This window comes from Opisthorchis viverrini (assembly GCF_000715545.1).
Source record: "Opisthorchis viverrini unplaced genomic scaffold opera_v5_299, whole genome shotgun sequence".
Classification (NCBI taxonomy): domain Eukaryota; kingdom Metazoa; phylum Platyhelminthes; class Trematoda; order Opisthorchiida; family Opisthorchiidae; genus Opisthorchis; species Opisthorchis viverrini.
Window position 1 is genome coordinate 589,226 of NW_008751960.1, and position 16,267 is coordinate 605,492.

General features: G+C 44.3%; 1 protein-coding gene across 1 annotated transcript in view; it reads left to right on the forward strand.

The window, feature by feature from the left end:
- Positions 1–11,929, forward strand: part of T265_09758 (hypothetical protein) — a gene marked incomplete at both ends in the record, with an annotated part of 37,358 nt that extends 25,429 nt beyond the window's left edge. Inside the window, 5 exons of the mRNA XM_009175929.1 lie at positions 80–333; positions 832–969; positions 4,988–5,060; positions 10,779–10,855; positions 11,791–11,929. Of these exons, the coding sequence (XP_009174193.1) occupies positions 80–333; positions 832–969; positions 4,988–5,060; positions 10,779–10,855; positions 11,791–11,799 (551 nt within the window). The remainder of the gene's footprint in view (positions 1–79; positions 334–831; positions 970–4,987; positions 5,061–10,778; positions 10,856–11,790) is intronic.
- Positions 11,930–16,267: the final 4,338 nt, after the last annotated feature.

Here is a 16,267-nt window from a genome sequence, read left to right on the forward strand (position 1 = left end):
TGTTGTGTTGTGTAAGGTGTCTCTAGTCCCTAACACCATCGAACGATTTCTAACCTACCTTTATTTTACGGTTGCATAGGTTGGTCTCATCAGGATGTGAGCTATGTGAAATTTATGCCACGTCCAAAGTTCCGTCTATGGTGGATTCCAGTGATGCTCGTATGGTTCCTCGTTCTGGTAGCTACCGTCTTCCTGATTGGACAACTATGTGGTTCACAGAGAGACTGGGACTTCATGCGTGCAGACATACAAAACATAGTTCACAATGTGCAGACTGCATCATTGGTCACATGGAATCCAACAAAGCCGGTACCACCCATGCCCGTTCCCCCAGTACGTCTTTTGTGCCTTTACATATGAATTCTCCGGATATGTGGTGCTGCAACTTAGGCATATTCATAAGCGTGTTTTATTTTGGTTTGTCACAGTAGGTGTTTTCCACTGTGCTGCATTTGAATCCACTGAAACTGGATGGGAGGGTTCTGAAACTATTGAAATCTCCAACCAATGATCAAAAGACAAGCATGAGACCGTCATATGCTTCATGTCCAGACGGCCAGTGTGGCCCGTAAGCCACGGGGCTATTAGGTCCCTTTGTTTAGGTCTCACTCAGTGCGCATATCTCAGTAGCCGTTTTATTTCTTGAATTCAGGACAAATAACAGTAAAAAACGAGTAGCCAACTAGATTTGCAACCATGTGCCTGTTCAACGAATTTAGCTGTAAGGAAGTTCATGTTATAAGTATGTGACGTTGCTCAAAATTAATATTTATCTTTACTTCTGTGACTTATTAACTAATAGACCACCGCACCGCTCTCAATTATTTCTAGCCCGGTTTGCTGAATTCTCTCACTCTCCAACGGGATCTGTTCACCCCAGAGACGTATACAGCCCTACAATCAACCATTCGCATGTATCAAGACTTCTCCGATATGTCTGCCCTCTGGCGGCAACTGTGGCTTGCAGAGGTGAGCCTGTGGATTACTCTGAATGTATTCTGCCTCATTTAGACTATTGAATCGAACTACCCAAACAGTTGAATATGTTCACAGTATTTTTCTCTGACAAGTTATCACCTCCATGAACATAAATTCATAGCTTGACCCTCTTTACATCCGTCTTCCACCAGAACGGTGACAAGGTCAAAGGACAGCTTACTCTCAGATCAAAACAGGAATGGGAATATAGGTACAGAACGGAAACAACAAAGCAAGGAATCCCGTTATTCACAATGAGAATAGAAGAAAAGTATGGGCGCCCACGGCGTCCTAAAGCGAGAGGTGCCATATTGGATTAAAATTAAACACCAGGACGACAAGGACTTTCTGATCGCAAACGAACTTTACGGTCATATTTGACAGCATGCCCGAGAAGGATCTATTCATGGTGGTAACATCAGATGCCGTGTATCGTTCAAGTCCGTAGATCAAAGATAAACAGAAATGATGGAACTGGGTAGCCTCAACTTGACGTAGCTGGGCAATAAACCGCGCAATTCGCAGTTTTTTCCGCATTTTCAAGGTAATCAAGGGAAATATGTGCACAAATAGAATAAGGGTTAATACAATGTTTGTAGAAAACTAAGAGGAACTTGGGGACGCGCATAACCCATTCTATCGTTCGCCCACACAGTTGTTCCTACTCCCTTTGATTGATTCAGGAGAAGTCCGCATGATTCTCTTGAAATTTGTCAAACACTTCACGTAAAATAATGATAGATACATGACATTGTCACTGCGTATTTTTATTCCGAAATTTGCCGAAGTTGAGGGACAAAACAAGCGTTCATGATCCCACTAACAGCGCTGTTGTCCCAAACAAGCCGTTTTGTCCTAGTAAGCCTTTGAGTAATAACTGAACCTGAACCAGACTCTTTTACTACTCTTTTCATCATCAGTCTTCTACAGAGAGTATTATAACCCCCAAAGACCTATTTACAGTCAATCTGAGCATTCATCACATTGAGTCCAATAAGCTATCACCCGCCTCTAAAATGTGTCAGAATTCCGTTTCGCCTCACCTGGGGTTAATGGGTGTCAGCTGTGATGCATGGTCGGAAGTGGACCATCCGAAGTGTTTATCTTTGCTTGAACATACACAAGCAGCTGTTTTCTCGCCAGCCGAATACATGCTACTATCCTTCGAGTTCACCGAATCTGAAAACGCATCTCACGAGAAGTTTTTTTCGGACTGTACAATGTTGCACCCACTATAGTATTTGGATGGCACAGTGCACCAGTGTAAGAATGTCGTGTTCGATTTTATGGCTTTACTGGCAATCCGAATCGGAGAGACACACTCAGACAATCCAATGGGCGGCGTCCTGCCCTCTCGTGCATTTGCTTGGAATTACTACTGTTTCACACATCGGCGGTCGCTGGATCTGTGAACGTGATTTCCCAACCTTAGAATAGCCCTCTCATTATCGATTTGGTCCACTTGTGCAGTGTTCAGCCGTGTGTAATGTTCATGGACGCTTGCTACATTCATTCATATAGTGTCAAAGTGGCAACATTCAGTCCTATTGGGGTGCATTTACCGCAACCCAGTCTAAACGGTGAGGTTTATGCACCCTAGTTGGGGAGAAACGTTATGGATTTTTTTCAGTAGGATTGGGATTTGGTCTTGGAACTGTAATCATTTCCCTTTAGGACGAGCACAGAAATGGTTAGTTTGAGCGTGGAATTGTCCTTTTGTGGGATTTGGTTCTCTGGGTCCTGAATGAGTTTGAGAAGCGTGTTTGAATTCATTTCCATGCAGAAGTGCACCCAGAATTATTTGCTCCATTTTTTTTGGCCATTTTTAACTGCAGTGGCTTTGGTTGAGTCTCCCGATCTTTGGTATTGTTTTTCGAAATGGGTTGAGTTCGATCATCCCAAAGTACTGAACAACATTGATTGTCATTTCATTGCTGCGATTCTGGCTGCATTGGTTAAGTCCATGTTTGTTGAAAATAGCTTCCACTTGTTACGTGCAAATGCACACCATCTGTAACCTAAGCCTGTGAATTTCCAATTACATAGCAGTATATGATTAGCCTTGGAAAGTAATCAGCCCATCAACCGTTTCATCCCGATTGGTACTAATGAGTTGCGTGCAACAGGAGCGGTCACCTGTCCCCTTTTTTAGCATTTTTATTCTGTATACTGGCACTAAATTCTGAACCTACCTAGCGTGACATGATCGTTTTACAAACCCACAGATTCCGTAGTTGACGTTATCTTTAAGTTTCGTACCTAATTCATCATAATATCCCTCCTGGTACCACACTTATATGAGTAATTTGAAAAGATATTCATCGTAGTTTTGTCCCAAGGTTGCCTAGTCCGCAATATGCCATTATTGGGGCACAGATTATGATCATTGATAATCATAACATAACACAAGGTATATGAACTAATAACAGTTTTTACGATGGTAGATAGTATTTTATAGTTAATAGTTGCACCAGGCCAAGATAAATACATGCGTGCATAATATATAGCATTGTTCCAACGCGTACAAGACAGGAACTGACCTATTGGTCTACCTTGCGAGCCGGTCGGAGTTATTTGTGCGTTTGTGGAACAAAGGAGTTGCGTGATCTAATGAGCACGGACAAATTAAGCAAAGTTGATTGAAGGAACAAGTAAGTAACCGCTACAAGCTTAGTTCTACATGGTTCTTGTGCACCAACCTAGATTTGACAGATGATGGGTTCAGCACAACCGTGAGTGCTCGGTGAAACGCGATGAAATTAGGTTAGATACCGATTTCCTCCTATTTTACTGGTGGCTTCTCGGTGCAGATAGACCACAGCCTTTAAAAAATTGTTTTGGAGTATTTGTGTGACGAAGGAAAATAATTCTGCTGCATCTCATTCAAAATTTAAAAAAATGACGTGATCATTCTCGTATTGTGGGACGGACGATTACTTGCTTGCTATTATGTTGTAACCTATGGGTCGTCAGCCATCTGTATGTTTGTAAGTCTGTTTTATACGCTTTGGTCTATACTGCCAACAAGCATTTCATTGGAAAGAAAACAGTCATGTACTTGCGCACCCACACAGTTATGGGCATCTTGAGGCACGACTGTGGTACGTGGCCCAGAAAAAGCAGTCAATTTTTCCCCTACTGACTGTTTCTGTTATCGAAATGGTGCGAATTATATTGATTTTAATGCTTTCGCACAACCCTACGCTGTGGATTTTGGATTTGATAACCTGAATTCTCTTAACTTCGAGGGTTAAACATCTCAGAACCGCCAAATTGTTCAATAATCAAGTTGAGAAAAGGCCTAGAACTGATCAACCGGTCATCCTTTCAAGAAAGCTTGGTAAACACCGAGCACTTATCGTGCTCTTTCGAAATAGAAGGTTATTGTGCGCCATCCGAATCTCAGTGTAACAACACTTATTCTGTGGAGTTTGATCTAAAAAATGAATAGAAAATATATAGAAAATGTGCAATATTGTAATATTTGCAAAACGATTCTTTGATAATGTGTTACATACAGCCAGAAACATGTGTGCGAACGCTCCAAGGTAAAGGGAGCGGTTGGAGCTTGCCTGTTATTACTCACCGGTAAAGAGAGAGAGAGAGCAAACTTCGAAAAAAATTGCTTGCTGTCCGTCAAATGGCATGAGCACTGCTATCCAGGAATTGCATCATTTCCAGAAGAAGCGGAAATTTTCTGTCGTGCTAGCCATTCCGCACTCAGAATTGCGTCTAAAATCTTGCTAAAAGTTGTCTCAAATTTCGTTACAGTGTGCCACTGAGATATACTGCCCAGCGGCAGAAAAAGTTGGAACCAAGCCATTAGATTTGCATCTGCAGGACATTCCTTCTTCTCCACACACTTGAGAAGTACCATTTCAAGAGGTATTTGCAGATACCAGGTTCACGGACTCCATGTGTGATTTGTATAACAGTTTCTATGATCCCGTCTTGGCCTCTCTGCGACCGCATGATGAATTGCACTTTTTCCCTGTTATTCCGAATTCAGGATCGCGAAAACCTGATCGCCTCGTCAGAACTATTTATTGAACATCTTCGGGCACACATGGAGGAAAATTCCAGTGAGTCTTCTGTGTGACCACCGCATGGAATCATCTCCGTTCACAACACATACCGCCAATAGATGAAAGAGAACGATTATTTCTCCACGACCAGATGCATTGCTCGATCGAGAAACTTGGCATAAGATGTACTTCGACGACGGTTTTCTTCCTTTTTTCGCGTGTTTCGGGGAGTTAGCAAATTCCGTCACAAAAAATCCTAAGTGGATCTCGTGTGCTCACTAAAATCATCGCTTCTCAAAGGCTGTTTAATTTCTTCAACTAAGTAATCGGCCTATTAACATGTAAGAGGATGAAGATGACAGTGATAACTTCAAGACCTTTTGTACTGCACCAGTTATTCGTTAGATTACACGATACATTGCATCATTAAGTGGATTCAAACAGTACGACCTGTACATGCTCCACAGAACACTCGACATTGTCAGCTTTAGTGAATGAGGCCGACTGCTGGTCATTTTCTCGACTTTTTTCGTGTTAAGAAGTCTTGGCATATTGCGTAAGATGTATCGGTGAAATCCCTAACTTGAGTCGATCGGGATTTTCCCTCTCTCGGTAGAAATCTAAAGTTCACTGGATACCAAGTTAGGTGTTCCAAAAGTTAGTCGAATACAGGCAGGGGACCAGATGCGTTGCAAGTATGTCCCAGGTGCTCCTAATTGAATATGGGTTCACATTTAGGATTCCCGTTAGGTTTTCTAAAATAGTTTAGTGAAACCTCTTCAACAGATACCGGGGAGTCTTTGCATGAAAAAAGGTGAGGTGTCATTCAGGCAATTTCAATTTCATCTCTGTCAAGTTTATTGGAGGTTACTATACTGGAATTGGACATTAAGATGACAGACGCTTCTGATTAACATGCTACTCAATTCTCGACTTCGTATGGTTGCTCATTTTCAACCGCTTGGTCAATTCAGCGCGAATATCAGGTCAACTTTTTCATCATCCAAGCACTTAGAGTGGTCAGTTTGTTCTATCGGGATACCCCATATGCTCAGGTAGCAGAGTGAATTTACATATGTGTCACATATTTGGAATGAATCCTGTATGAAACTTTGAAAATTAAGGAAGTTTGCCATTGGCAGCATTCGTTTAGGTTGCCGAGTCATCCATTTGTTTCCTTGGTCATCTCAAATTACATTTCCATACGTTGAATCACATTTTACTGTGTAGTTTTGGTTTTTGTGTTTCGGACTCGTCAATTTGTTGATGCTCTATGAGAACCCGAAAATTAGTTATATGAACAGAAAAACGGGGAGCGCTAACAATGTCAGCTTGTTAAGTAAAATGATTACAGTAGATATATATGCGAACAAGAGACTTATCATATTGTAGATACAGGTTGATAAATCCTGTTGCAAGTCTGGATGCAGTTTTCGTTTATTCTTCGCTGCTATAGCAGCCACACATTTCCTGACTATCCGTGAGTGAAAAAGTTATAAGTCCTGAGCGGCTATGCTCTGAGTTGGGCGACGTGCACAGCTCTGTTGGGTCGTGTCGTGTTGTTATCCCATACATAGGGACGTTTGCGTGTGTCAGTACATGACTTGTTGCTACCTTATCAGACGATCGATGTCAGATGAGTCAGCCTTGTGTGTCGTGACTTGTACGGGATNTGTCGTGACTTGTACGTGTAGGGAAAGGAGATCTAGGGATCTAGGGCTTGGCTGTGTTGTCAGGTCAGTCACGATCCTGTGGCGTGATTTGTGAGTGTAAGAAAAAACAGATCTCGTGACCTAGTGAGTGGCGGTGAGCTGAACAGTCATGTATGTGGTGAAAGTATGACTACAAGGACTCAAGCACTACCCCCTCAAGTTTCTATTCTGGTCATGCTTGCTCGGGTTTAGAACGGGTGCAGGTAGTTAACTTGTTTGCAAATGCAGCTTAGTGGCATTACACATTTTGAACATGAGTCCTTCAGTGTTGTCCGACGTGACGGGTGAATCCGGAAATGGGTGAGAAGTTTGGCTTTTGATTCTGACCTCATTGGTAGGTTTCTTGTATGTTCCTTTCACTGTTGATGAATTTGAGAAAGCATGTAAATGGATTACGACCAGCTGTATTCACACATAAATTATATCAGCTGTCACTTCCAATGCGTGGCTATCTAGCCCACTCCCAAATCATCGGCGAATGAAACTAGCAGCTATAATCATCGTCTGGCAAGTACCGCTGATGATGGTGTTGTTGTTGTTGATGATGATGGATCAAAACACTTCGGCACCAGCTCATTTTTGAGTGTCAGGGGGTTAGACCCTTTTGCTAGTGACACAATTATTGTGATCACTCATTTATTGTGTTTGGATTTGATATTGAATGACCGTACTTATTCGTGTATTACAAGATGCACGTTTCCTGCCAATCTACCGTATTTGCCTTCACCTCGGTACGATCAAATTAACACCCCATCTTCTTGAGTTCTTCACAGTATGGCGATTGTTTTACATGTACCCATTCGATCTCAGGGGGGGTACGATTTACAGTGTGCTAAGTAGTATAAGTGAGCAACACGGTGTGGATCAATGATCCTAGGCCACATCCTTCCTAAACGACTGTCGTGAGCCGTAGCAGACGCAAACGCATAACTGATTATATACACGAAAACGCTTAATCATCGGCTCACATCATTCTTCTGAGCGATGATATCCCCAAATTCAGGTGCCCTGGTCCATGCTGTTCACTTGGCGAATGTAAATATCAGATTGGTTCGCATACGTCTGGATACAACCTGATAAAGATTTGATGCACGCAGGAGGATTAGGTTTCTCAATGCCGCGAGTAGACAACTGTCTTGAGGGCATGACGGGACTCACAAGCGATGTGCTCATTACAGCATCATCTTCTAACTGAAATTAGTAGCCCTTCGTTCACCTTATGCTGTTGAACTGGAGAGACAAAACTAAAGCTGACGCCACTTCAATCTGGTCCCGTGAAAGCTGTTACGGGCAGACTGGAACTTATCTTAATGCAACAGTTTGCGTACCTCACTAACCCATAAAGCCTTGCTGACGGATGCTTGTGGAGCATCCACACAGTGCCTCCTGTCAGGTTGGTCAGTGGATAACATTCCGACAAACACAATCACCCGGTCCTCCAGTTTGGGGTTTGGAACAAGCGGCGAACTTTATTCTTGGAAAATTGGCTACCCATGTAGTCTGCATTGTGGGTAGGCTTTCGAACCAAAGCCACTGACCGAGGGCGCTAATCGTACTTTGGGCGCCCTGACGGTAATTTAGCCCACAAATAACCATGAAATCCACGGATAAAAGTAACTTCGTGCCACATCAGCCGTTGCACGGTGACACTCGGGTCATCATCCTATTCACCGCAGAAAAGAGAGTGGGCAAGCCGAAACGTGCTAAGACTCACAACTCCTAGCGTTCTTCATTGCTATTTCTTAACTCCCCCTTGTTCCGTTTGAGAATCACTTTTACTCAGATCCCAGTTGTAGATGCTTTAGTCAAGCACCCAAGGAACTGACACTGTACATTACCACTCACGTTCACTGCTCTGCTTCCGCTACTTAGGTCTCGGTCTGTTTATACTTCAACATCTACCGTGAGAACCCTCCCGCAAGTTGGCCAGCAAGTGTTCTTGCGCATACTCTAGATATTCCTTTGATTGACTTCCGCTGCATCTGTGAAATTCGAATACAGAATCCATATACAGTTTTCGTGAACACAACACCCATTCTACCAAGGAACTGTAGAATACGAGCCTCATGTGATCTTGTAGCTGCTGTAGTGGGTTGGACCCGTGCAAATATAGGCCCAGTCTGGGGTTCCGTTGGTCGACTGGATACCTTTGAAAAGTCGACTCCTTTGGTAAAAACTCCCACTTATCATAGCGCCGAACACTGATTGTTTTTTACGCCTGCCGACACGGAAGAGCTGTAGCTTTGGTTCATTGTAAGATGTTCTCCATGGGGAACTGATCACCCTCCTGTTCACAAGGAAGGTCCAAGTTGGCAGGAAATTTCAATGCACTGACAGAAATCCTGAATTGAAGCAAAAGCAGAATTATCATAAGACACCTTGAAAACAGTGATGTCGGCTGCTATGGATTATTGTACTCAGGAAAGTTTTCTTAGCATAGACCACCCTCTGGGACAGTATGCGATCACGAGCGTTCTACTGAAGAACACTCCGGGTAGCATGAACCACGGACAGCATATCAATATAGACCAACAAGCTTATTGGTAAATGCTCCTGCTTGGGCAACGCCGTAAGTCAGCTATGGATTGGACCATACCAATTTTGTTTACACATATTAGAAACCACGATTCGCGGTCCCACTGCAGTAAGACAAAACATATGTGAACAGTCTTGCACAACGACGCAGTGCCTCTAAACCTGAATTTGTGGGTGCGACAGTTCGGACTGAATTTTTGATGAACAAAACCGGTTGCGGCTAATTACGAATACCCAAGGCAGTGAGAGAACAGTCGTCTCCCAACAATATGTCACTTTCACCCGACTAAGAACGCTTCACTCTGACCCCAGGGGATTGGCCTTCGAATTGATACCTCTTGAAAAATCACTTCCCGAACTCCCAATAGAGACTGAGGAAGGGATGTAGTGCTAGCTTACCACAATTATTCAGAAATGCCTACATCTTCGGACACTCATTCAGACGGGCGGACAACGAGAACGCGGCAATAACTTGTAGCATCTTCATTCACGCACGGTGGGGATTACTCGGAGCCTTTGCTGGAAATCAAGTCTGAGCGACACACCACATCATTAACATTGATATCACCATCTGTTAAATGACTAATATACTAACGTAGAGTTAACAGTGCTTTAGGTGTTTTAGATTTCGTATTGGAAAGAAAATCCACATGGAAATGGAAATATTCACAATTAATAGCGCACAGGTTTTGACCCAAACGGGGTCCACTATACAATTCTAGTTGGTGTTTGTAAGCTTCTGGCTCCCTAACAGAATTTTGCATGGTAACTCTGTCCATGGAGGATGGGTCTCTCAGAAAGTTGTCAGGCCGACTGAAGCCAGTTAGATCGTCCTTCATAAGTGGCTCTTGTGCGGGGGGACCGCTGTGAAACTATTCCTGAACATTATATATATGAAATAAAAGTCAATTAAGTTTGGTGGACAGATTCATTCGGTGACATGCTCAATCCACTGGCGTCCGAGGTAGAATAAAGACGCAGAAAAGATGGATGAAATCAGCAGTCCCATACACTGTAGTGACAAGGCTGTCTGTAACGGTACCACGAAGTTGTTATCGAAGGAGCTAAACGAATTTTCAGCCAAGTGCAGCAAAGAAAACAATACGCATACTGCCACCCATGTGGATAGATCCTGCAGAGTAGGGTTCCCTAATGTTCTCCCTGACCTAAGTGGCAGATCAAAAGCTGAGCTTTAGTCTGGAAGGAATCAGGTGGCCGGAAGTGTTGAAGATATCACCTTACAAATTATTAAGCACGAGCCACCGGTACCAGAAAGACCCTTTGAAAGAAGCCGAAAGAGCGAAAGCAGTCTCAGTACAGTTACACAAAGGTACCTCCACACTAATACCTGAGACGTACACGTACTGAAAGTGGGATGCCACGGCTGAGTTGCTAAGCTATCGTACTAGTGAGACTGGTTATTAACCCTTGGATTAGTTCAGCATCACAATATTAGTCTTATCGGGTATACAAGCAATATGTACGTGGTCAGATCTATTTTGTGACAAATTTTATGTGTTCTATCAAGCTGAGGAAGGCGAAACTTTCATGCAGCGGATGGAAACATGGTATGCAGAAATGCAGTCAAATCTCGGCGTCACAGAAGTAAGCCCACTGTTCATCCTGTAGTATAGAAACACGATGTCACTGCCTTAGCCACGCTTTTTACTGTTCCTCATAAAGTATGTCACCTTGTAGGAGTTCATTTCAATCTTCATTATTTTATTTCTAAGTTGTGATGTTTTATATTCTACGTACCTCTATCCTCATCCTTATGTTCTGTTACTACTTAACTTATTGGAAAAGCAATGAGTGGTTACGATTTTAGTTTGTTCAGTCTTCTAACGCGTTACTGGAACATATGAATTCCGGTTTCTAGGACCGAATAGGATTATGCGTTTACAACACAGTCAGCTCAGAATCCGCCGGGAAATTTTGGTGGGAACAGTCAGAATGTACACGTGGTCCGAGATAGATAGACAAAACTTCATGTTCAGCACAAAGTTGCTAATCCATATTGCTAGAGATCCCTCGTCATTGCAGGATCCTTTGTGAATAGATGGTCGATTTCCCTCTGTCTAGATCATTAACTGGAAGATAAGAGTCATAGAAAATAGAAGAGTTTTGGAGAATTGTTCATGTGCGAAAGCTTCATTTAGAGACGGTAAAATATTCAGCAGATATAGCGAAATTGTGCTGAACACGAAGGGCAGTCAAAATTCATGCACTAAGCCTACCTGGCTGTCAAGAAGATCGTCAAGAAGATCGTCAGCGATTTTCAATCGGCTCTGCTGTACGGTTGAAACGGAACTAACTCTGTCCCATTTTCCTGAATTTTAATAAACTCATAATCTTGAGCTTGCCAGATGGCACAATATTACCGGGCTACACATTCAACAAGTATCCGGTTCCCTGACGTTATAGGTTATGTGTAACTTACAGTTTAACAGAAGGCGAAATTCCATTGAGAATCCTGCATGCGTTTGGGTCTCTATGGTCTAATTTTATCCGAATTCATACCAGTTCCCTTTCCATTTTAGGCAAACTAAATGGGAAGAAAACAAGGCGGTATTGAAATTTATTTGCCTATTAACTCACTAACTTACAAAGTTGTTATTGTTCCTAGTTGCGTTGCATGTACAAGTTGTTGTCCGTTTGAGGTTGCTTGCAATTTGAAAATGTAAAACGTGTTCTTGTTTCATCAACACAATATGGGAATTATTTTAAAGTTCAAGGGTCTCGTGGTCAAAGCCTATACGGTATTCTTAATTCAACAAGATGCGGATAGCGGGTTAGGGCACGTGCACACCTACCGTGGTTTACATGCAACATTACGGTTTTGCAAGAGTTCACTAAAAGCGCTCGTAATCTTAGTGGCAACAACTGGCCTCTAAATTTTTTCCATTGTTGAAAAACGGGTTTCTTTCTGTTATGATTTATGGTGAAGTACACGTTTCCCGTTTCGAGTGATAAAATCTGAAGGATAAGGTGGTATGATCAGTCTAGTAACCCGAATTCACTATACAGACGCCCTCGGTTATCACCACTTCTCCGAAATGGGTACGCCACATACCGAGGCTAAGCTGAAGGAGGGTTTGTTAAACCATGGTGTGACGGAAAAGATACGCCTGAGGATCGAATAAATACGTTGAAAATAAATACATGTGGACACGCTTATTAAGTCGCGAGATAAATAACTTGTGGTGACGTCGAAAAGTCACTCCACATGGATGTACTGAAAGTGCCTTCACTTACTCAAAACAGTCGTTCGTACAGTGTGATTACCCAATTTTGCCCGCAAGTGTTCAGTTTCATTGTGGTGATCATTGTTAATTGTTACTGACTACCGAGTACATTATCCGCCCGGAAGTCGAGTCGCACTCACAGCACCCAGCCTTTGTAACCTTCGCTCCGGAAGGTCATAGATTTTACCAACTCTACTTGCGCCTGTCTGAATCAACAGAGAAAACAGTACTCTTCGGCAGACGATGGTTTGGCACACACAATACTGGTCTAACCCCAACTCTACTTGCGCCTGTCTGAATCAACAGAGAAAACAGTACTCTTCGGCAGACGATGGTTTGGCACACACAATACATGGTCTAACCAACACACTTTCCATTCTTCAATGAAGTTCCTGTTGACCAACCGAACACTTGCTTCCTGTCTCGTTGCGGATTCGCCTATACCAGTCTGTATGAGCTATCGTTATAGAACAACGGTTGTTCAACATCTAAAGGCATCTTTGCGCTGCTCGGAGATGCCACGTTTCACCTTCCATAACAAAGACGCCCGTACTGTAGCATAACACACATGTTCCTTAGGGATATGCTACTTTGTCGCGCCCCAAATCAGCAAACATTGCTCGATCCACTACGATCGGAATCAATACAACTTCTAACTTATCTGTTTGCAAACTCGTTTGCCTCTAGTCAGATTTTAGGTGGCGTGTTCACAGTCTGCATGTCCAGAAGCACAACCTTACACCTTGTGGTTGCACAGTGCATGTCAAAAGACCGGATGACTTTTGTCAATTCATCCATAAATACCTGCACATTCTTCTCCCTGAAAACAAGGACGTCGTCTGCATATCCCAGATCGACAACGTTTTCGTTAGCAGCTACTTGAACACAAGGGTTTTGAATAGCTTACAGCCTCCGTCTCATTACCTCCCGGATCACAGAATGAAGTAAATAGTGGGCTTCCTTTACGGAAATCAATTTCCGAACGGAAGCGTTTGAAGAGCCGGCCGTATGCTTTCATATCCGGAAGTCTGAAAATACAAAGAATTTATTATGTTCATAAACTCTCGGGGAATACCCTGCTAGGCACGGACAGGTCAACCGAGCCGCATGCTTCTTGGAAATCAAGGAATACTAAAATTGTGGGTCGTTTATACGTATAGTCTTGTTCTACCACCTGCAGTAGTTTGAAAATTTGGCCAACGGATAAAAACCCTTCGCCGCGAAGTCGTTTATTAGCAAACACCAACTAAACAGTTACAGACTATTGGACAGGACATCTCATATGCACCATATTTTTAAAAACTGAACATCATCACGCGTCTTCTCGAACGCGGCGAAGAAGTCCCACAGGTTCCGTAATAACCCCACCTTCCATTAGACGCGAGGCGGAGTTACGAGGAAATCACATGCTGCTCGCATGCTTCATCAGCAGTATCCGCCGTTACACACCTTTCCCTTTAGAGGTCGCTTGCATCCCAATGATTTCCATTTACCTTCGTTAGGTCGACCCCACCAGTTGGTCTGTTCGACAGCTCTTCGGGTGTACCATTCCACTTCCGAAGCTGAGTCCCATTCACTCTTTTTTTATCCCCGACCGTCTTGAATTGTATAGACGTTCCTCCGGCGGTCGGTAACGACCGCCATTGACTGCCCAGCTTCCGCGACCCCAGTCCACTCCTGGGATTTTGTGATCCTTCCACTTGACCTCCGCGCATATGGGAAATGGTCGTGCCTTTCTACTTGCCATTTTCTCTCTAGTCCTTTTCTGAATGGCGGTCAAGTTTTCTCGAGCTTTCCTCCTTTCCTCTCTTAGCTCCACCACAGACAAGCGCCTTGTCGACCACAACTAAATTTCCTGATCACCTGGAAGGGGCGGATGTCAACCGTACATCAGCATGAACGAGGACTTACCTGTGGTTGGCTGTATGGAAGCACGATGTGCTAGCAACACCACAGCCGGTTCACTTTCCAGTCACATCCTCTAGCCGCCAGCCACTTTTTGATCGTTGGGTTAGGCCATTTGTTTGCGGGTGATATGGTACCGTCGTTCTCGGTCTGATGCCAGCTTCTACAAACAACTTCTAAACTCTTCGCTACCAAAACGAGGCCCCTGGTCCGTGGGGATTATTTTTGGCATCCCGTGGTTGGCCACGATGTGATGGGAAGGCGTATGGTCGAAGGCATTCGGACGAGAGGGGATTTCGTGTCCAACCCAGAGCAGAAGCCAAACGGATCTTCATCACCTGTGAACAGTTTGGAGTATTCCTCTACTACGGACTGTACTGACAGCATATTACAAGACAGAAGCTTTCGGACATGCAGTTCACTTACGGGTAACCTTTAAGCTTGACTGCGCCACACTTTGTCACCAGTTTTCCCCGCTTTAGGCCAACCACGGATTCTGTGCTCTTCAGAAAATCTGCTTGCAAGATCGTCTGCTCTACGTCTGGACTGATGGGGAACTCTTGCTGCACGGACATGTCGCCTAGGTGCATTGAGTGTTTGACAATCCATCCTTTTTCAGTCGGTATCCACCCACTGCTCTCACGGCTAGCGCGCACGGCTTGCATCCAGCTTCGTTTCTTCAGCGTTACTCCTGCTCCTGTTTCAATTAGGCACAGCTTCCTAATCCCGTCTATCTCGATAATGGCCTGTACCATAGCCTGTCATCGCACTAATCGTAACCCATCCGGGGAAAGAGGAGTAATCCAGTTTTATTATTTACAAGTGGTCGGGTACGACGACGTAGATTCTTCCGGTGGCCAGACATGCCACACTTGTAGCATCGGCTCGTTCGAGCGTGCCTCCAAGATTCCGTCTTGATGGCTGCAAGCTGTTCGGCCAGTTGGTCCGCTTCAGTCTGCAGGTCCTCCACCGATGAATCATCCCTTTTCCTGCGACCGCACCGTAGCCAGTGGCGCTTCAGCCAATTACCGTGCCAGATGCACAACTTCCTCCACACTCAACTGGCCAGTTTCTCTCACCAACCACAACTGGCCTGCACACCTTCGAAGAACTGGTCAGACAGCAACTGCTGGCGCGACACTTCGTCCAGTCCAGGCAAAGCCCGATCCAGCGATTGTTGCAGGCTGGCGAGGTACGCCGTCAGGTCGCATCCAGGTCCCATCCTGGCCGTCTCTAATTGCCTCATGGCCTCCTGGCGGTCGACCGGTGTATCGAGCTACGCTGCAAGAGCTCCTTCGCGGCGGCCCAGTCCACCTTCCGAGGGCTACTTCTAGCCGCATCCAGGGCCAACTTCGTCCGGTCTCTGAGGGAGGTTTTCAGTGCAGGCAACTTACCTGTCGGTCTCCAGTCCAGGTGCCTCCGCAAACACCTCGAAACTCCCCAGGAAGGTCCGCACATCCCCATCCTCAAAAGGCTGTGGCCACGGGATCTTCATCCATATCCTGGCGACGACACCAAATGTACGATGGAAAGTTCTTCGCCGCTTTGTCGTCTATTAGCAAACAGTTGCAAACTATTGGAAAGGAAATTAAACGTTTCATATGAGCAAACACACTCATTTGCAAATCAATTTGGCTATCACGGGAGACTTAAGTGACAGCCCACGACCGATTTTGCCCTTCTTGGAGCTAATCGGATACGCGCACTCCCCGAGTATCTCGAATATCGTGAAACATGAGGCGGCCTTAGTGCAGTACATTCAGTTGAAGAATGTCATGAACGAGCGATTCAGTTGAGTCTCCCGTGAAAACCAAATTGACTCTCAAATGAGTGTGTTTATCGAAACCAGTCCAATTTGGGTTCCAGT